The sequence below is a fragment of the Python bivittatus genome, unplaced genomic scaffold (genome assembly GCF_059951505.1).
Source record: "Python bivittatus isolate LINGU-HERP-01145 unplaced genomic scaffold, Pbiv_v1 ctg000060_np1212, whole genome shotgun sequence".
In the NCBI taxonomy this organism is placed as follows: Eukaryota; Metazoa; Chordata; class Lepidosauria; order Squamata; family Pythonidae; genus Python; species Python bivittatus.
The window spans coordinates 11,326,746-11,348,640 of NW_028277044.1; the positions used below are offsets into that span (position 1 = coordinate 11,326,746).

At 35.3% G+C, this 21,895-nt stretch overlaps 1 protein-coding gene across 5 annotated transcripts in view; it reads left to right on the forward strand.

Annotated features, from left to right (window-relative positions):
* The window catches only part of DOCK9 (dedicator of cytokinesis 9), a 135,060-nt gene extending 113,392 nt beyond the window's left edge, over positions 1–21,668 (forward strand). For 4 of the 5 annotated variants that reach the window (XM_088136496.1, XM_088136497.1, XM_088136498.1 and 1 more), the window contains exons 41-53: positions 24–206; positions 1,299–1,412; positions 6,183–6,398; positions 8,271–8,328; positions 9,744–9,850; positions 11,181–11,303; positions 11,909–12,022; positions 13,728–13,874; positions 14,206–14,416; positions 16,688–16,878; positions 17,357–17,457; positions 17,551–17,689; positions 20,406–21,668. In XM_088136496.1, the coding sequence (XP_087992622.1) occupies positions 24–206; positions 1,299–1,412; positions 6,183–6,398; positions 8,271–8,328; positions 9,744–9,850; positions 11,181–11,303; positions 11,909–12,022; positions 13,728–13,874; positions 14,206–14,416; positions 16,688–16,878; positions 17,357–17,457; positions 17,551–17,689; positions 20,406–20,528 (1,827 nt within the window). In that variant the 3' untranslated portion in view covers positions 20,529–21,668. Of the gene's footprint in view, positions 1–23; positions 207–1,298; positions 1,413–6,182; positions 6,399–8,270; positions 8,329–9,743; positions 9,851–11,180; positions 11,304–11,908; positions 12,023–13,727; positions 13,875–14,205; positions 14,417–16,687; positions 16,879–17,356; positions 17,458–17,550; positions 17,690–18,250 lie in introns of all 5 variants that reach the window. The other variant, XM_088136499.1, reaches the window with a different exon arrangement.
* Positions 21,669–21,895: the final 227 nt, after the last annotated feature.

Consider the following 21,895-nt stretch of genomic DNA (forward strand, 5'->3'; position numbering starts at 1 on the left):
ATGTTTTTTTCTCTGCTCTACAGTTCCCTTCTACATTTTATGAAGGGCGAGCTGATATGTGTTCTTCACTGTGCTGTGAAATATTGAAATGCTGCAATTCCAAACTCAGTTCAATTCGAACTGAAGCTTCACAGCTCCTTTATTTCTTAATGAAGAATAATTTTGATTATACTAAAAAGAAATCATTTGTAAGGACACATTTACAGGTTAGTATGCTCTGTGGTTTCACTTGTTTCATAAAAATAAAACAATGAAGGTTTATCATCACTGAAATACATACAACAAATGGAGATAGTGTATAGATTATGAGCATGCATATCTGTACATGCAAACACACACACTTTCTATCATATGTTGGTCTGTTGTCATAAATAACAAATCCAGAAGGCCAAGCTTTATTATTAAACAAAGATTAAGTTTTATATTTACACAATTATTTATAGAAATTTTGGGAATGTTGTTATTTAGTTTGCAAACTGATAGTTTGCAGAGCACATTTTATGTGGTGTAGCGTAGCCTACCTTACTTGATGCTTCAGTGATCATGCAATTTCTTTTGCAAGACTTCAGATTTCAAAGTTTTTTTCTCAAAAGAAAGGAAGGAAGGAAAGCTGTCCTTTCATTCTGCTCTTTTATTGAAGGAATCCCAACTTCGATATTAGGCATGCATGGTTTATGGTCAGATATATTCAGGAGGCCGGGACCTTTTTTTCTTTTCTTATCCCGCCTTTATTATTTTCATAAATAACTCAAGGTGGCGAACATATCTATACTCCTTCCTCCTCCTATTTTCCCCACAACAACCACCCTGTGAGCTGAGTTGGGCTGAGGGAGAGTGACTGGCCAAAGTCACCCAGCTGGCTTTCATGTCTAAGGGAGGCCTAGAACTCACAGTCTCCTGCTTTCTAGCCTTAACCACTAGACCAACCTGGCTTTACTCAGCTTTTCTTCATGTATTTTTTTAAATTTTGGTATATCATCCAGAAAGTAAATTTATTTTACCCATTTTTAAATTCTGCCTACAAATTGTAAAGATGTGATTTCAATAAGTAAGATTTGATATGACGTGATAATGTGGCAATGAGTTTTGCAAAAATAAGTGTTAAGTAGCAGGAAAAAAAATAAATGCACCAGTTTCTGAAATGAATATTGCTTTAAAAGCAAAATTTGTATGGAAAACTGTGATTGCTAATATAAATGATAGTGTATGCTTACAAGTTGAAGCTATAAGATAAGGTACAAACTCTTGAATTTTGAATATTGATCAGTGACCAACATTGTCCTTTTGCATCTTAATAGGTTATCATTTCTGTGAGTCAGCTGATCGCAGATGTTGCTGGAATTGGAGGAACCAGATTTCAGCAGTCTCTTTCCATCATTAATAACTGTGCAAACAGTGACAGACTTATTAAGGTTTGTAGAATGCTTGTAATTATATAGTTGGTTGTGATTATATTATATAGAGTCCCCCATTAGGGGGAGATGGGCGGAAATAAATTTAATAAATAAATAAAATATATCTGGCTCCATTCCCTTGGCATTTACAGAAGCTCTAATGCCAAAACAATCTTTACAGATTATGAATGCCATAATAGCAAAGAACTAAAGGTACAGTAGACCAATACAAAAGAAAACTAGATATGTTTTAGATTTTCAGGTTAGATATCCAGAAATGATTATTCTTGATATCTAAAAAATAAACATATGAATAAAATTTTGTATAGATGTTTAGGAATCAGTTTAGAAATTACTATAACATGATGTAAATTCATGTGTGATTATCTTGTAACATAGTTGTTTTGCTTTGAAGGAAACAGTATAAAACTATCAGGCATGAATGCAAGCAACATTGTACACTGTGATCACTATGCAATAAAGGGTTGAGAACAGTGAGTTCCTCTTGATTATTGTTGGAAAGGAATTCTGTGAATTAGTATCATATTCAATATTTACCTTTGAGAACTTGAAAGAGAAGATGGAGCTGTGCATGCAGTCTCACTTCCTGCTCTCTTTGACCTCTGCTATCAGGGCCCAGCTGGAAACATAATCTTCCTCAGAAGAGAACCAAGCTGTGGCATTTCAAGTATCAGGAAACTAAGCCCAGTACTAGCCCTGAAGAATAAGATGCAAGCTGTATTATTCCCAACTGTCATACCAAAGTCTCAGACCTGAGAGAAACCCCATCCCCCCACCTACTTCTGAGAACCCAGGTGGCAAGAGGTGGAGAGCCGGAAATTAACCAGGCTGAGGAATGTTTGTTAACAGGAAAAAGCTTTGGATGAGAACTAAACCTTTGCAGGATGAGATCCTAACAAAATTAAGGCTGGCTGAATAGCTTCAGTTGCATCTGGGTATCAGGTCTAGCCCCTGATTAAAGCTGCAGCCATAGTAAACTCATGAGGCTTCAAAGAACTTCATGGACCTGCAGTTTGCTGTAAAAAAAATTAACTGGGCCAGGAGGTGATTCTGGTGGAAATTGGGTTAGAAATCACTGATGGCTGCCTACTTGCTTCATTCTTGTAACTTACAGCACTTAACCTCTTGCAATGAAAGTTGAAGACTAGAGCAGCTTCAGTTACACTTTCCCAGGAATCTCTACATGAACTTGTTTGTTTAAGTAACATCTGTGCGTTGAGTGGATCTAAGGGGTGTGGCTTTCACTTCCCCAGAATGTCAAACACACTGTAGTTTCAAGCTCCAGTGGATGAGTATGTCTAGTACCAGAGAGAATTTGGCACTCTAACTCAGCTAAAAGAACAGCCTCCTCACCAGTTCACGTAGGAAATATGAGGAGACTGAGAAACAGTCTACCCTAGGAAACTGGGAATTAAGTTGGATGCTAAAGGGGGAGGATAGTCCAATTGCTGGGATTTCTGTAAACTTCTCCTATCCTCTTTCAGTATATCTTGATGAATTCTAAAAAAGAGTAGCTTTCTGTGGAGGTGGGGCATCCAAGAACTTGATACCCAGTAGGTTCCACCACAGAGAAGGAAGCCTGCCTGTCCAGTGACCAAGTAGTCACTGAGTTTCAATATATTTTTGACCAAAAAAAAAAGACCAGTAACCCCACACAGGTCATGTGCAATAGAGATGGTCCCAGGATCCTGCTTCCCAACAAGCTGGGCCAGCATTATCCCTCTCAGAGCCTGAGGTAGGAGTCTTGCAACAGTTTCTAATCAAACATTTTAAGAGGGTGTTAAGCCTTCTACTCCCAGCAGTAGCCCCAGTCTTGTTTGTCACAAAGAAGTCTCGAGAATGTTGGTTATTTAGTTATTACTGGCCACTCAGATTACCGTATAGAATGTTTACATTTTCCTGCCACTCATTCTTGATCTACTGGAACATTTCACAGAGCTACCATCTTCATTGAGCTAGGTTGTTGTTGTTTAGTCGTTAAGTCGTGTCCGACTCTTCGTGACCCCATGAACCATATTGCGCCAGGCCTTCCTGTCCTTCACTGCCTCCCTGAGTTTGCTCAGTTTCATGCTCATTGCTTCAGTGATGCTATCTAACCATCTCATCCTCTGCCGTCCTCTTCTCCTTTTGTCTTCAATCTTTCCCAGCATCAGGGTCTTCTCCAAAGAGATCTCTCTTCGCATTAGGTGACCAAAGTATCTGAGCTTGAGCTTCATTATCGATCCTTCCAATGACCAATCAGGGTTGATTTCCTTTAAGATTGACTGGTTTGACCTCCTAGCAGTCCAGGGGACTCTCAAGAGTCTTCTCCAGCACCACAGTTCAAAGGCATCAATTCTTCGGCGCTCAGCCTTTTTTATGGTCCAGCTCTCACAGCCATACATTACTACTGGAAAAACCATAGCTTTGACTATGCGGATCTTTGTCGGCAAGGTGACGTCTCTGCTTTTTAATATGCTATCTAGGCTTGCCATAGCTTTCCTCCCAAGGAGCAAGCGTCTTTTAATTTCATGGCTGCAGTCTCCGTCTGCGGTGATCTTGGAGCCCAAATAAATGAAGTCTGTTACTGCTTCCATTTCTACCCCTTCTATTTGCCAGGAATTGATGGGTCCAGATGCCATGATCTTAGTTTTTTTAATGTTGAGTTTCAAGCCAGCTTTTGCACTCTCCTCTTTCACCCTCATCAAGAGGCTCTTTAGTTCTTCTTCACTTTCTGCCATTAGGGTGGTATCGTCCGCATATCTGAGGTTGTTGATGATTCTCCCTGCAATCTTAATTCCGGCTTGTGATTCTTCCAGCCTGGCATTTCTCATGATGTACTCTGCATATAGGTTAAATAAGCAGGGTGACAGTATACAGCCTTGTCGTACACCTTTCCCTATTTTGAACCAATCGGTTGTTCCATGACCGGTTCTAACTGTTGCTTCTTGGCCCGCATACAGATTTCTCAGGAGACAGGTAAGGTGGTCTGGTACTCCCATCTCTTTAAGAATTTGCCACAGTTTGTTGTGATCCACACAATCAAAGGCTTTTGCATAGTCGATGAAGCAGAAGTAGATATTTTTCTGGAACTCTCGTGCTTTCTCCATGATCCAGCGAATGTTGGCGATTTGATCTCTAGTTCCTCTGCCTCTTCGAAACCCAGCTTGTACATCCGGTAGTTCTCGGTTCATGTATTGCTGAAGCCTAGCTTGTAGGATTTTGAGCATAACCTTGCTAGCATGTGAAATGAGTGCAATTGTGCGATAGTTTGAGCATTCTTTGGCATTGCCCTTCTTTGGAATTGGAACATAAACTGACCTTTTCCAATCCTGTGGCCACTGTTGCGTTTTCCAAACTTGCTGGCATATTGAGTGCAGCACTTTAACACCATCATCTTTTAGTATTTTAAATAATTCAGCTGGAATACTGTCATCTCCACTAGCTTTGTTGTTAGCAATGCTTCCTGAGGCCCACTTGACTTCACTCTCTAGGATGTCTGGCTCAAGGTCAGTGATCACACCAGCGTGGACATCAGGGACATTAAGATCTTTCTTGTATAGTTCTTCTGTGTTTCAGGCCAAATACAGGCATTTTGAATATACTGTATGACTATCATGTGCACCATTTCTTACTGTGTACCATGATAATCTCCAAATATCTTCCTGAAACTCCAAGAATATAAACATTAGGTCAAGAGAGTCTGCAACAGATACCACAACAACATCTCTACGTCAAGTTGGAAAAGTGTGCTTTTGACCCTTCTGAAACTGATTTATCATATTTCTGGTACCATTAGGAACGGACCAGCCAAGACTCAATCCAAGTTACTCAAGTACTAACATGTAATGTGAAGGAGGTTCAGAAGTTTTTGGGATTTGCAAACTACTATTGGAAATTTATTCCCAACTTTGCCCAGGTGGCTGCACTTTGTACTGACTTGCTTTATTCTAAGACCCTCTTCTATTGGAGGTGAAGCAATAGAACAAGACTTCTAGAAATGTGAGGTTTGTTTACATCAAGTACTGTATGCCAGTCTAGACCCCAGCAGTGCAGTCGGTCTTACTACATCCTGTGGACACCAGAACGATTCTGCTACTTTGCATATGGAAATTCAGTCCTACTGAGAGAAATTTACAATATGAGCAAGGTTAATCTTTGACACCCAGAGCTTTAAATACCTCCAAACAGTGAGAAAATTGAAAGATAAATTTGTTCTTGTCTAGGTTCCATTTCACTATCTTTACATTTCACAGTCAATCTCATCCCTTGAAGTCTAATATTGACTATGGACTGTTTGCTGAAAGCTTCAATGCTGCAAATGCCTGACTCTCTGTAACTGACAAAAGTCTGAACTGATCTATAACTTTATAACCCAGCACAATAATAAGTGAACTGATTTACAGTTCTGATTATTTCCTGCAGGAGTCTCTGTAGGCTGTGAAATCCATGTGTTCAGCCAAGAGGTCAAAGAGGAGTTTTACCTGAAATGTAAATGTATTAAATGTATGTAGAGTATCTGCATGATTTGAATTTCTAATACTGCAGGATTCTGGATCATGCAGAGAGCTGTTTTCTTCAGAGTACAACTTAACACATAGAAGTTGAAGAGAGTATGGAGTAGAACCAGCATGTGCACCCATCTTCCCTCTGCTTTCCATCTGTGTGCATTCAGGGAAATGCCTAAAGAGGACTTCTATCTATACTGGATGTGTACAATTCAGTTTACTTCTCCTTTGTGGCCCTTGTTTTGTGCTCACTTCATTTATCATATTATTTCAATTATAGCATACTACATTTCCTTCTGATGTAAAAGATTTGACAAAACGCATCCGTACAGTCCTAATGGCTACAGCACAAATGAAGGAACATGAAAATGATCCAGAAATGCTAGTGGATCTTCAGTATAGTCTGGCAAAGTCTTACGCTAGTACACCTGAACTGAGGAAAACATGGTTGGACAGCATGGCAAAAATACATGTTAAAAATGGAGATTTTTCAGAGGTAAGCAAAACAGAAAGTATATGAGTTTCTTAAAGTGATCAATCTCATGTTACTTTTTCATAATTTAAAAAAAAATTGAAGTAATTTGATCCATGTTCTTTTTTTTTTTAATGGCAAGAGTATTAAAAACGTGGGAAACTTCATCGTTTGTCTAATCAGAACATTGCATTATCTATATACTTATCTTTGAAGAACAGTCAGCTTTCCTAATCTGCTGAGATAGTCATTTTTTCTAAAATAAGTTCCTGTACTAATAAATAGCTTAGTTTGCCTTTTCTTGGAAGTACATTCAAGTTGGGCTCTTCTACTACTTCACCCTTACTATCCTGAGTTTTATGTGTCCATTTCAGAAGCATAACTTTAATAAATTTACTAACTTATGAGTCATCTAATCCAGGTCTTTGCAGAATGCAGGCATTTACTAAACCATTCCTGACTGGCACTTACCCAGTTCTCATTTGAATACTTCCATTAGAGAGGTGTTAATGACTGTTTTAAGCACACTGTTCCATGGCTTAACAGTACCTGCCATCTAGAAAGTCCTCCAAATATTCTTGAATATCTCTTTTTCCACTGATATTTGCCCCAACTCATTTTCATCAGAGGACAGATTCACTCTTCATCATGACAGCCTTATAGATATTTGTAGACCACTATCATACCTCTTTTCCACCTTCTGTTTGGCAAGCTAAAGATGGCTATCTCCATTCATTCAGCTTGGTTTCCAGGCCTCTTATCCTGGTAGCTGTTCTTTGAATTTGCTCTAGCTGCTACATATCCCTTTAAAAGTGTTATGGCTGGATACAGTGAAACTATTACCGCCCGTAATCTAAAACTGCTTCTATTCATGCAGCTCAAATTTCTTTTTAATTGTGCATCACACTGCTTCTTCATATTCAGCTGGTAGTGCTCACACAGACATGCCACCACTAGACTTGGTTTCCAGTCCTATACCATGCATTTGACTTTATCTGTTCAGATGTAGAACCTTACATTTATCATAGCTAGACACCATCCTCTTGGAATTAACCCAATGTTTCAAGCCCTTCAACGCCATCTTGAGTTATAATTGTGTTCTTGGAGTTAGCCAGTCCATCTAGCTTGGTGTCATCCACAGATCTGGCAAACATCCCTTCCCTTTCATTCTCTAGATCAGTATTTCCTAAACTTTTTTCTCTCAGGACCCCTTCCCACTTTTAAAAATTATGGAGACCCCAAAAGAGCTTTTGTTTGTATGGGTTATATTTATCAATATTTACCATATTAAAAATTAAAATAGATACATTTGCTGTCACTACCGCTTCTCACGTTCATTTGATGGGATTTTAATATTGTATTATTTTTCAGCATAGACTGGCAAATAATTTTGATTTTGTGGATCCTCTGGGAGGGTCTTTGGGGACCCCCAGGTGTCCTCAGACTACACTTTGACAAGCACTGCTCTGGATCATTTATAAATATTAAATATTAGCAGAGGACCAAGGATAGAGCCCTAGAGGGCCTTACTCAATACTTCCTTCCAGATCAGTACAAACAGTTGACTTGGGAAGAATATTTTCTGTTCTGCCAAGTGATAGTAATAGCAGTTAATGGCTGAGACTGTGATCCTAAATTGAAGCAATATTCATTTTTTTTAATCTACTGCAACAAATCCAATAATATTTATCAGTGTTTTCCTTTTCTTTTTGATAAATTTTGTATTTTGTTTTTTCATTATTATTAAAAGTGAAGTAAAATTTTTGAAGATTTTAAAATTGTTGGAAAAACATGTCAGTCTGATTTAGGTTTGCTGTACTGCTCAAATTTCAAGCTTTTGCTCCAGATGTCTACAGAAATTTTCATTATTGTCCCATTTTTCTGTTCATTATCTAGGCAGCAATGTGCTATGTTCATGTAGCAGCTCTGGTGGCTGAGTATCTTCTACGGAAAGGTATTTATCATTGTTATTTCTGGACAGTAAAATATTTTGAAATATATTAAAAATACCATTGTTACTGTTAGCTTGTGATACAGAATGTTAGTTTATTATATTCATACCAGTCTTTTCAAAAAGCTTAGGCAATAGATCATTTTTTTAAATTCTTTTGACCCCATAGTATCCATTGGCAATGAGTAGGCTTCATGGCTGAGCAGGGTTTTGATCCTATGATTGTATCACAGAGCCCAGTAAATAAATTTGAAACATGTATGATTCCATAGTAAAAAAAAATAACAGTTCCTTACTTTCTGTGAAACACACTTTTCTATTCAAGGAGTTATTTTAGCTGCCCTCTGAAATGTGGTAAAAATATTTTCCTATTTAGAATGAGGGTAGAAGACATTAACCACAATTTAATTCAGTTTAACTATGTCATCACATAGCTAAATCATGCTACACAACATCCTAAAGAATCTATTGAGGATCAGTGGTTTTGAGACATCGCCATATTGCCAAATGCAAAACCTAGGCTGTGTATGCATTCCCTGAGGGAGAAGCCTACGTGTTAAAAAAAAGAAAATATGGTTGTGGCAAACACATGGCGAAACATAGATCATAAAGGCAAGCAAGAGAGAAGAAGGGTGTTTTTTACCCTCCAAACTTTGGTGCACCTCTTTATTTAAATACAAAATTTACAGGAAAATAACTGAAACTGAGGTATTGTTTTAGCAATTACTCTTCCACATGATGCAGCTGAATGCTTAAAGCCCCTCCAAGATGAGATGGGCAGCCATACAAATTTGATGAATAAATAAATAAATAAGATATGGCGAGACAAATCACACAATTCTGACATAATACCTTCACATGTGGTGAGAGTGAACCTTTAAATGTCAACAGCATAACACTGCCCTCCCCACCCGCCAAAATGCCTGTCATATGAGAGGACTTTCCGTTATTCAGAATTGTCTTAATCTTGAAAGACCACGGACTGTTACCTTAACCGGTAGGTGTCCTGGTAGAACTGGCCTGAGGCTCAGACGCCCTGGAATGCCATTTCTGGTAGGTCAGACCTTTGCCAAAATTTCCTTGTTGCTGTTCCTGTTACCATGAAGTAATCCCGTGCTTTTGTTGTGTTGTGTTTTGTTTTGTTTTTTAATAGCAGTCTTCTTCCAGAACAGCAGTCATTTAAACTGCTCGTTTTTTGAAAAAAAAAAAAATACTAAAATAGTTTTAGTGCTCCCACTAACCAATACATACCGCTTTATAAATATACCCCTGACACAAGTAATACAGAAATCACAACTGAACTATTTACCAGTAGCTATCAGACATTTTTCATTCATCTGTGGGATTTACATTCCTTCTCCCTAGTTGTGTTAAGATTAATTTGTGCATTCTTGTTCATTTTCCTCCTGTATAAATAGGAATGTTTAGACAAGGTTGTAACAGCTTCAGAGTAATCACTCCAAATATAGATGAAGAGGCTTCAATGATGGAAGATGTGGGGATGCAAGATGTTCACTTTAATGAAGTATGTAAACTTAGTTTATAGATCCTTTCAAGCCATTATATATAGACATTTCTATTTATGAAACATCTATCCTATTGACTAGCCCAAAGGGATGTCAAATAGCATTATATTTTTTATTCATTTATTTCTTATATTTACTAATCTATACATTTATTGTTGAAAACAATCCTAAGACAGGAATTTTTTTCAAAAAAATGCTTTAAAAATTAAAAAGAGACTGTAAAAAGTTCAATAAAATCCTTTAGAACTGACATTTTTGCAGACCATAAAACAGCTTAAAACCCCTTCAACACCAAATATAAGAAATAATATATGATATTCCTAGAATGGGACAACAAAGGGACCAAGCTAAGACTTGATTTTCTGTCATGTCACTGCAAAATTTAATTAGCTTGCTTGCTTGCTTATTTATATGTCACATTTATATAGCCTCCCATCTCATAGAAAGCAACTCTGGGTGGCTATATAAATTTGATAAGGCTAATGTTCCATTTAAGAAATTATACATCTTTCTGTGATTATTTTAATATGAACATTTCATGTTTTTATATTGTTAAAATTGCACATAGCTTCACCCATGGTTTGCTGTACTGTAATTATGTGCTCCCTACATGACAATAACAACAAAACTGATTCCCATCAATTGCTCTAGAAAAACATCTGGATTTGATCTTTCTGTAAAAACTGCTGCTTATTATTTTCAGATTATTACATTTTACAGGATACGGAATAATTGTTTAGCTCAGCTGATATTTATTGCATATTCTTTGCCGAGCCCATTTTCTAACTCATGAACTTTATCTTGTGATAACCATATGAACTCTAGACCCTATATATATATATTTGTTCTAGAAATACTGATAGCAAGTTGATGATAAACTTATATGAAAATGCACTTTCATAACAAATGAAAGTTATCAATTAATATGTATTGTAACTATGATTCTGCCATATATATTCTGCCAGGGAATGGAAGTGAATGGAAAATTCTTTTAATTTACATTAAATTGAAAATGCGTTGAATGTTGTCTTCTGCATTTTATTGATGATTAGCAGCTTTGAAAGCTCAAACTGAATAAAATACAGAATATAAATAAAATATATTTGAGTGTTAATTGGCATCACTGTTTGTCTTCTTGAATATCTATACAAATTTTTATTAGAATATTTGCTGTGTATTACTACTGCTTAAATATGAAATGGATAGATGCATCAATAGATAATGTAAAAATGGCACCTATATTTTAATTTTTTTTTCTTCATAAAAATTGGTAGAGATTAATTTCTATTAATAAAAATCCAATTTGCCTGTCATCCTTTCTATAACTAGGAAGTACTGATGGAATTATTAGAACAGTGTGCAGATGGTCTTTGGAAGGCTGAACGTTATGAACTGATTGCTGATATATATAAACTTATAATTCCTGTTTATGAAAAGCGAAGAGATTTTGAGGTATTAATTTAAATCTGTAAATAATTCAAATACTTATTTTAATACTGTTTAATGATGTGGTATATTCAACTTTGTGAAAAATCATGCTTAGTTCTGAGCAACTAGCTGACCATGGATGATCTTGAGAAAGCTAAGCAGGATTAGACCTGGTTATACTTGGAGAAGAAACCCAGGGTTGTATGTTAGACTGGGGAATTAAAGAAAAAGACAAAGAAGACAGTAAAAAAGGCACCTGCATATTGCTGCCAAACCCTACCCTCCCAAAGTACATGTAGTCATTGAGAATCAAGCTCATATTAAGGGGACTTTATCTTTTTCTGTACACCTTTATAGACTTGAGGTGGCTACAGTTACTTTATCCAATTGCTATATAGTCGTACCTAACTTAATCAAGCTGGGACCACTGGATTTTCCAACAGATGTCACTGCTAGTAGTCAAAAATGTTAAGTGGCAACAATATGAAACCCTTTTTTGTTCTATTTTAAGAAAACCTGGTTTTGAACTTTTAAAAATTAAATAGATCATAAATACATTTTATTCTGCTTATAATAACCCAAATGTATTCATGTCTTTATTTACAAAAACATTTCTCAATTATGTTTAGAAGTTAGCTCATCTGTATGACACATTGCATCGGGCGTATAGCAAAGTCACAGAAGTTATGCACACAGGAAAGAGATTGTTGGGAACATATTTCAGAGTTGCATTTTTTGGACAGGTAAGCACTATCTGTTGTAGCCTTTTCTCAGTGCCAACTATACACCTAAAAGAATGCAACATACAGGTTAGCCCTCACTTAGCAACCACAATTGGGACCAGCAACTCTGTCACTAAGTGACGCGGTTGCTAAGTGAAGCATGTGATTGTGATGGACATATATCACTTCCCATTCAGTTGTTAAGCAAGTCACTGTGGCTTGTTAAGCAAGACATCACATGACTGTGACTTGCATTTTTACTGCTGGCTTCACTATTGACTCTGCTTGTTAGAAGCCGGTTGTGAAGCATGCAAATGACAATCATGTGACTGAGGGATGCTGTGACAGTCATAAATGCCTGCTGGTTGCAAAGTGCCCAAATGTCAATCACATCACTGCAGGGATGCTGCAGTGGTCCTAAATGAGAGGACTGGTTGTAAAGTTACTTTTTCAGCACCATCATAACTTCAAATGGTCGCTAAACAGGGCAGTTGTTAAGCAAGATTTACCTGTATTCTGCTTTAAAAATCTGTTGTGTCTATTTCTATTTGCATATATTTTCAATTAACATTTATTGAACTAACAATTGTATTCTGGAAAGGGTAATCTCTTCATCAATGAACTTTATGCTTTTTTCTTTTTTCTTTGTGATTACTTTCTTAAGGCAGCGGTAAGTTTTCTGATAATATCCATTTAAAACTATTGAACACATTATTTGGTGTTTTGATATGGAGAATTTGTTTTCTGATCTTTATTTCAGTTTTTGTGAAAATATATAATTTCACTTGAAAAAGATCTCTCTCTAACTCAGGCACACTCACAATTTTAGCATTATATGTTTTTCCTTTGCAACGAAATAAAGTGATTTCTGTATATGAATATATGTGCATGTGCATTTAATGGAGAAAAATATGTTTTAGATGATGATAGAAATTAAATCAACTATTAAGACAGGACTGAAACATACATATAACATTCCATTTATTCTATTGTCTCTTATGACTATAGCAATACCAGTTTACAGACAGTGAAACAGATGTGGAGGTAATTACAAGCATTGCTTTCCAAAGCAAGCAATGCAGTAACCATTACTGCATACAAGCTTAATCTGGTGTGGATATTGTTGTCAATTTAGTCTGCATTTTAAACATGCTATGTTGTATGCACCATTTCATTTTCAGATAAGAATATTTATTTTTGTAATTTATAAAACAATAACTTGGATCTGGCTTTCTAGATGAAAACACCTGTTTCACCTTCCATGGGACCTGTTTTGATGGTTTATGGGCTTCGAAATAAATAAGTCAGCTAGATTTGAACAGTGATGATATATAGCATTTCCTAAAAATAAGATAGGATTAAGCTAAATTAACCCTTGATTTAAAATTAACTTGGGTTGTACTGCATGATATGATGAAATTTTATAGTGTTTTGCTAAACTTCAAAATAACAAACTTTTTAAGCATGGGCTAGTGCGTTGGCATGTGAAACAGGCATATCAACAATGTATTGGAAAAATGGATGTCCCTGAAAACATTAACCTTAACATCACATGTAAATACAACATTCACTATATAACTGTGTGTATTCATTTTAATGCATCCATACTGCTTTATTCTTCAGTATTTTTTCCGCTTCATTCTTGACATTAAACACTGACCTTGCATTAAGTATTGACTATTTATATGCTCAGAATTTAACCATTCTGTGTTATTTTTTTCTAAAGGGGTTCTTCGAAGATGAGGATGGGAAAGAATATATTTACAAAGAACCTAAGCTCACATCTCTTTCAGAAATATCCCAGAGGCTACAAAAACTCTACTCAGATAAATTTGGATCTGAAAATGTCAGGATGATCCAGGATTCTGACAAAGTAGGAATACATGTTATTTTATAAGAACTGAAGAAGCTGTAACAAAATCTAAATACAGTAAACCTACATAAGTAAATTGAGTATCTCTTCTGTTGCCATTGTTTAAGCAGAATAAAATAAGACTTTACAGGTCTTCATTTGGTTCAGTAATTGTATATGTATAAAGCTAGAGTGACCTTAGTGGTGCTACTGAAAATGTCAAAGTTTTTATGTCAATTTTTCAACAAAATAGGATGTTATTAGTTGTCATCAAACTATTACATCAAGACTTAAATTAATAAACAACTATGTATTCATAGCTGAGCATTGTATTATCTCCAATTCTTTGAAGGTAAATCCTAAGGATTTGGATTCAAAATATGCCTATATTCAAGTTACACATGTAGTTCCGTATTTTGAAGAAAAGGAATTGCAGGAGAGAAAAACAGAGTTCGAAAGAAATCACAACATCCGCCGATTTATGTTCGAGATGCCTTTTACTCAGCTGGGTAAAAGACGAGGTGGGGTGGAAGAGCAGTGTAAACGGCGCATCATTCTTACAGGTACTGCAGAGAAACTCAGAAAGGAAGTGCTTGTTTCCCCCTCCACTCACCCCTTGCCCTTCTTTTCATCCCCCCAAATTTCAGAGCAATCTGTGTCTTATTAAAGGCTGTAGGTTTGATGTGATTATGTTGTACCAATTCTTAATTCCATTTGGCAGGAAATTGGTGTAGTTTCTCCCCCCACCCAGGATATGTAGGATTGAATCAATCATATTAACCCTAGTTAGGCATTTTCCTGAACATATGAGGGTTTGAAACTAATGCAGGATAGGCTGTAAATACTTCCCTTCTTTTCTGTTGACCTTCACCTGTTTAGCTGAGAGTTCTGAATGAAAACTAGAGTCACGTTCTTCTGAACGTGAATGTAGTTCTCCATGTGAATGTTTTATTAGGGTCTTGGAGGGGTAGTGCAAACAGGGTGCAAGGATTGAGCTAGCATGTTTTCTTTAATAGAAACTACAATTAGTACCAATCCCCCAAAGCAAAAAATACTAGACAATGTTAGAGATAATGTATGCTTTAAGACGTCATTTTACAGTTGCAAACTAGTTATACATTTATGGAAATAATATTATTAATATTTTATCATCCCAATACAGTCACTAAAAAGTTACACTGGGATTGGTCATAGCTCTCTAGTCAGAGTATTCTGTGACAAATGCAGATTATTTCTATAATGTGCTAAGCAAAGACATTCAAAAGAATGCCATTATTTTGAATTTTATGGTTCAAATTTTCTCCCTCTGGAAGAGGCTACCTAGGTCTCTCAAGAAGGTCTGATTCTTAAAACCAGGCATTAAAGCATTGTTTGCAACTTGATTCCAGCGGAAAAAGCTGTTTTGTGTCTTTTTGGAACCCTTTTTGATGTATGCCAGCACGTGAAATATTCACTATTACACTATGTGCACACTTGAGTCTTTTCTTTTCTCTCCCTTTAGACAAATGTAGCCCTATGAAGAGCTGATTTTACATACAGAACTTGGTTTTTATTGCCTCTCAATTGCCATAACTTTAATTACTAATAAGTCAAGGCCAGGTTACATACTAACTCATGATTACCCTTGCACCATGATTATTGATTGCTTAAATAACATTGGAAAGCTGTTAGCGATGTTTCTTTCACAACAAGAAACCAAGACATCCTACTTTCTTAGATGACAATCTGTAAATTGCTCTCAATTTATATTATACTTGAAGCAGCTGATTAATATAAAAGAAATAGATTAATGTAAAAGAAACAGAATTCAAGAAAATCAATAAAAATGAAAAATCAGTGAAATGAAATGAACATCAGTAAAATCAATAAAAATGAATTGATCAGGAAAAAGTACCATGAAGAGCAAAAACAAAGGACAGGGCAACAAAGAAAAAAATACACTTTAGCAACAGTAGATGGTTGTTTTTTTTTAAAATGCATATTTGTTGGTTAGAGGAAAGATAAAGAGCAAGGCAATCTAACCTTTTAAGAAAAGTAGGACTATAATCTTCTCACGCTAGCCCTTCTAACTCAAGAATGCTCTGCAATAGGCCCATCTTACAATGAGCAGACTAACATGGGAGGAGACAATATTCTTATTACTTTAGTCACAGCTATTGCAACCTTAAAGGACATAATTACACCAAGAAATAATTTGGTAGTCAATACAATTGAAACATTGTAGGGGATTACATGGTCATGGACATTTATAGGGGCAGGAAGAGGGAACAAATGACAAGATTTATGTATTTATATCCAATGATGCAAATAGTAAGTTGCTTTGCTTGATGACAACATGATGTTTATAGGATCATTTTGACACGACCATGGCTTGTTAGATGCTGCTGCCTGTAGTTTCATCACTTTGTGACTGGGATCTAAAATCTAGCAGCAGCACCTTGCATAGGAGAAAAAGCTAAATAAGGAGTTGATTTCTTAAAAAAGCATTATATCATTTGTTGATACTAGGTGGCTTTTTTTGAACTGGAGGTCCATTTCCAACTTCCATTTATTAATATTTTGTTAAAAATACCTCCTGAGAGTACTGCTTTGTTTCTGTGCAGGTAAACTATTCAGGGCTAGCTATGTTAAGCACCTTCCAAAGACATGACCCAAAAGGAGCACTAACCTCCAACGTGATGATTTTTTAGAATGTGTATTTTAAGCAAAATGTACTTGGTCCCAATATAAAAAGAATTACATTAACATTAAAAAAGTTTTTTTCCCCAAAAGTATGTGATTGAAATTAACCACATAATTAATTGTATTTATTGTTTACTGTTTTCTGTCTCTAGTTATAAATTGTTTTCCATATGTAAAAAAGCGGATTCCCATAATGTATCAGCAGTATAAAGATTTAAATCCGATTGAGGTAGCCATTGATGAAATGAATAAAAAAAATGCAGAACTCCGGCAACTTTGTTCATCAACTGAAGTTGATATGATCAAACTTCAATTAAAGCTGCAGGGTAGCGTTAGTGTCCAGGTAAGTGTTTATATTTCTTATTCTGTGTACTTCCTTTTTTTTTTAACCGCCCAACCATTTCCCTTCCTTTATTATTCAATATCTGCTATTGATTACATTAAAATCATAATCTAAATATCCATTGAAAAAGAGGAATGGATTTGACCTGGTTCAGACTGAGTTACGCTCTGTCTTTTGGCAAGACATCCTTGAGATGTTATTCCTCATCCCATTCTAAACCACACAAGAGGTATATGGGACACTGAGCAGGCTCCCTGCTATGGATCGGCCCCTCCTACTAGCTTCCTCCTTGTGCACGTGACTGGTAATGGCCAAGCAGAGTTTCTGTCTAGCTAGAAAAGTTCTTCCAAGTGTCACTGACATACTTTTTTTTTTTCCCCATACGGAAGAGAAATGCACCAGAGTATAACATGTAAAATCATCTGATACTATTACAGGAGAAAAAAAATAAATTAATAAACAGCTCATTTTCTTTTAGGTTAATGCTGGTCCATTAGCATATGCCAGAGCTTTTCTGGATGATACAAGCACCAAAAGGTATCCCGACAATAAAGTCAAGTCATTGAAGGAAATTTTCAGGTAAACATTCTGAAAATCAGTTATGTTTCTCCCTGGAAATAAGATACTTGAATGCTTGTAACTTCATTTTGTTTTGCTTCATCTTCATTTCAGACAATTTGTTGAAACTTGTGGGCAGGCTCTAGAAGTAAATGAACGGCTTATAAAAGAAGACCAGATAGAATATCAAGAAGAAATGAAAGCTAACTACAGAGAGATGGCAAAAGAACTCTCTGAAATTATGCATGAGCAAGTATGTACTGAACTTCATTCAAGATATTCTAGATGATCCTGTGTTTAAGAAGCATATCTCCATGCCAGTTATCTCACCCAGAGCTTGCCTACCTTGATTTTTGTTTGCTTGGGGTGTATGTGTGTGTGTAGTGCAGACAGTTCCATAAATTAAATTCTATACTTAAAAAAAAAAAAAGAGTCTAAAAGAATAGAACAAGTGAAGTCTGAAAAAGAGAGGTTGTGCCCTATTTTACTATTCCTCCTAAATTTAACATAATCAAAAATAAGTTTGGGAGCTTTGTTTTTCTCTCACTTTCCCCAAATCTGTCCTGACAAGAAAAAAACAACTGACTCTTAAGATCACCTACGGTAACATTTGCAGCATAACTACACAGTAATACTAGATTGTCATCAGTCACATTTCTGTTATCAGCTGCTTAGTTAAAATAATCTTTTCTTCCACTACTACATTTGCACAACATGTAAGCGCATGTTCAGGAGTTAGTATATATGCTTGCTATTCCTTGACATGTTTAAATTAAACATACAGTGTAATTTAAAAAACATTGTTTTCTTACAGTAGGCATGGAAAGTCTCTGTGGCATGGATCAAATAGCCAACTGATGATGTCACGTGCAGCTCACCAATTTCTTCTCCAAGTCGAGGCAGAGAACTTTATTTTCTCTGATTAGGAGATGTTTGGAGATGAGAACAATTCTCTGAATTACAATCCAATGATACCCCTACAGGCTTTTAAAAAACTCTTAATTTGTATTATAGTGGAACATTTTCAAAGAGAGTTGGTGAAAAGATGTTATTATTCTAAATGTTGCAGACCCCTCCATTTAAAAAAAAACACCTGCACTGGAACTGTATTTTTAATATTAAGTATTTGTTTTATAAAGCAACAGCGAATTATAAGCCTAATTATTATGTGGGGGTAGCATTATCAGGAGGAGGAGTTTTATGTCTGAAAATCTGTATATACTTGTTCGTGAATATGTGAGTGGGGTTCAGGCAAGCACGTTGGAAGATCATATAAGGAGGGTGGACCTGCCATTACTGCTATGCAACCCCTGTGTGCTTTTCCAAAACCAATTTAGGTATTGTTATAATTGAAGTCACTCTTAATATAACTGATCCCAGTGTGCAGTATAAAGAATACTGTGAGTGGTGGCTGGCTTGAATGCCAGGACTTCAGAAAAATCTCTCAAGATTTCAGGAGGGAGTAGAACATCAAATTTTTCATAAGATTTGGCAGTCGTGCAAGATTTAAGCCATTCAACTATCTTATGTGGTGATCCTCAGAAGCTTTCAATGATGAAATAATAATCTTGCATTAAAAAAAAAAGTTGGGAACCAACATCTATTGATCTCCTATTGACATATCTAAGTTTTTGTCTTGTTATTTTAAATGGTGTACATTTGACTGCACTCCTTTTTCTGCAAAATTGAAATGTCCATTTTGTTTTCCTAAATACATGTTGAAGAAATTAAACAAATTTTCTTTTAGAAAAGTGTTAATATATTTTGTAGAAACCTTAATGGGCATCTCTCTTTCTTCCTTTTCTTTTTCCCTATGCTGCTTTGAAAATGTGATCAGCTGGGATGGTAATATCTTTTAGTTTCTTTCTAGTTTTCTGTTGTCTTTTAGTCACATTTTATTTGACTTTAACTTATTAACACAAGACAAACTACATTGCCCTTGTTTATACTGGATATTAGGTTTGTTTCTAATAAATGAGGTAGCTTCTCATTCTCTGGCCCTAGTTTACCATACAACATCGTGTAGGCACTCTTCTCCAAGCTAATAACTTCAAGCTACAGTGTTCTGCAACTCTTAACATCCCTAGCCAGCATAGTTACTGGTGATCATGACTAGGAATAATAAGAATTACAGTCAGAGCTATCTGCAACATATCTGATTCAGTAACAACAGCAGAAATGAGCTCTGGAAAGCTTCATTTTGTGCGCTCACTCTTCCTCTCAGTTGACTAGGAACTTTTATTTCCACTTTTGCTTAATCATACCTTGCTGTATTGTGCAGCTTTGAAACTGTGGTTAATATTAACTGTGATTGATTTAAGTAAGCCAGCTTCCAAAACTTGTATGACATTGCATATTGTTCAATAACTCAAAGAACTTAAATTTAGCTGGCTTAGATATCACAAATAAAATATCTACCTCCTAGCTTATTTGACTAATTTCTGTCTTCACAAATCGTTCTGAACCAGTAAATACAGTTTTCATGTCTTACTATTCTATAACTGAATAATTATCAGTCAGACAAAATTATTGTGCTATATTATTTAAGTTTTAAGAAAAGGAAGAGGAGTTATTTTTATTTTCTTGGGGGGGGAAACAGCAAACATGCACAATATGTGTTTTATTTAATGTACCTTCGTTCTACAGTATTCATTGTTATCTCTCATTTCTGTGATTGGCAATGAAAGACTTATATTGATCCATAAATGTTTTGCCACTAGAGAATTCTACCCAATCCTCATTACAGTTACCTGGATATAAATTCCCTTTAAATCATTGGTAAATTATAACCATCAGGTAAATTATTTTGTCTTTTTTTAAAGTTCATAGAGGGATGACATGCTGTTCTCATTTTAAAATTTGCATTTCTGCAAGAGATATTCACAATTGGCTGATACCCCAAATCTAGATTATGATTCTTTACAATGTTCTCAGCCTTGTATGTAAGACACCCTTTTTTCTTTTTTAAGATTACTGCTGTGGAAGAAAAGGCCAATGTAATGTCCAACTCACTACACATTTTCAATGCCATTAGTGGGACACCAACAAGCACAACAGTTCATGGGATGCCCAGCTCTTCTTCAATCGTATAACTGTTTTATAAATGAAAGTACCTTTAATTTGGAACAAGAGGGATTTGGGGATGGCTTGCTAACTCAGGATGAAATCAAAACTTGTGAAAGGTCTATGCAGATTCTAGCTATTGTACCAATCAGGTATAAGGAAAGAAGATGTCAAAAGCATATTAATGGTGCACATATTTTTATATTATGCTTGCAATATTACATGTTCTGAGAAGTATTTAGGAGAACTTCTGATCATATAAAGATATCATAAAACGAATGGCACAATGTAGGCAGATTTGGAACATGTTTGTAGACATAAAAACTATGAAAGTGTTGTTGAAGTTATGCACATACAAACTGATTAAAGTATTAAACACTACTGGATTAAATAGACACTAATCTGAGGAGTTAATGTAAGTAGAAGTAGCTTTTTGTAATATCAATTAACAGTTGTGCTCTATTTTATAACTTACTGGCATTTTGGAGAGCTTATAAGCTTAAAATCAATCAAGCATTTGCTTCCAACCAAAGGTGACTACATGATATTATCTTATTAAACAATAAATGTAAAAGTTTGTTAATACAGCTTATAAGGTCTGTATAAATGTATTGCATTTTAAGTATTTTTAATATCCATACCAGCTTTCATCCTTATACAATTTGACAGATTCATGTTCATTCCAAGTAAACGCTCTATTTTATTTTACATTTTATTTGTATATATAAAGTGCAATATGAGGTTGTATACACTTTCTGTAACATTATGCACTGTTTAAAAAAAAAAAACACCTAATTTTTGCCAAAGTGATGGAATATAAAAGTGGTGGTAACTACTGTGGTAAATGGTGATGTAATTTAAGGCTTTTGCTATGTTGTTTGAAGACATGAATAATTTTATACTTGAGAAAGATAAAGGTTTTAATTTTATTTAACTGGAATCACTGTCCTGCTGTAATTAAACATTATGTATAACATCTATATTTTTTAAAAATATTAATTTATGTGCAATTTATTTGGATCTTTTTATTTTGCAAGACATATCACTAAAATCAAGTATTACATTATTTTCATAAATAACAGTAATATTTTCATATTCTTTTCTGTGACATAAATATTTTATTTAGTTTTTCTGCTATTCTTAAGATTTCCAATAAATGATACTACTCATATGTATAACTTGGAAAAATTCTCTGATTTCTTATATAGAAATGTTCATAGAAATTATTACAATAGCTAGATTTCTTGAAGTTTAAGATAGTTTAGTTAAATTCCTTGATGTATGCATTAGAAACTTAATGAAGGCTTTCCTACTATTCCATTTTTAGATAGCTTTAATTTGTGTACAGCTGTACACTAAATTCAGTGTTGGCCACCATTACATGGCTTATACTTTT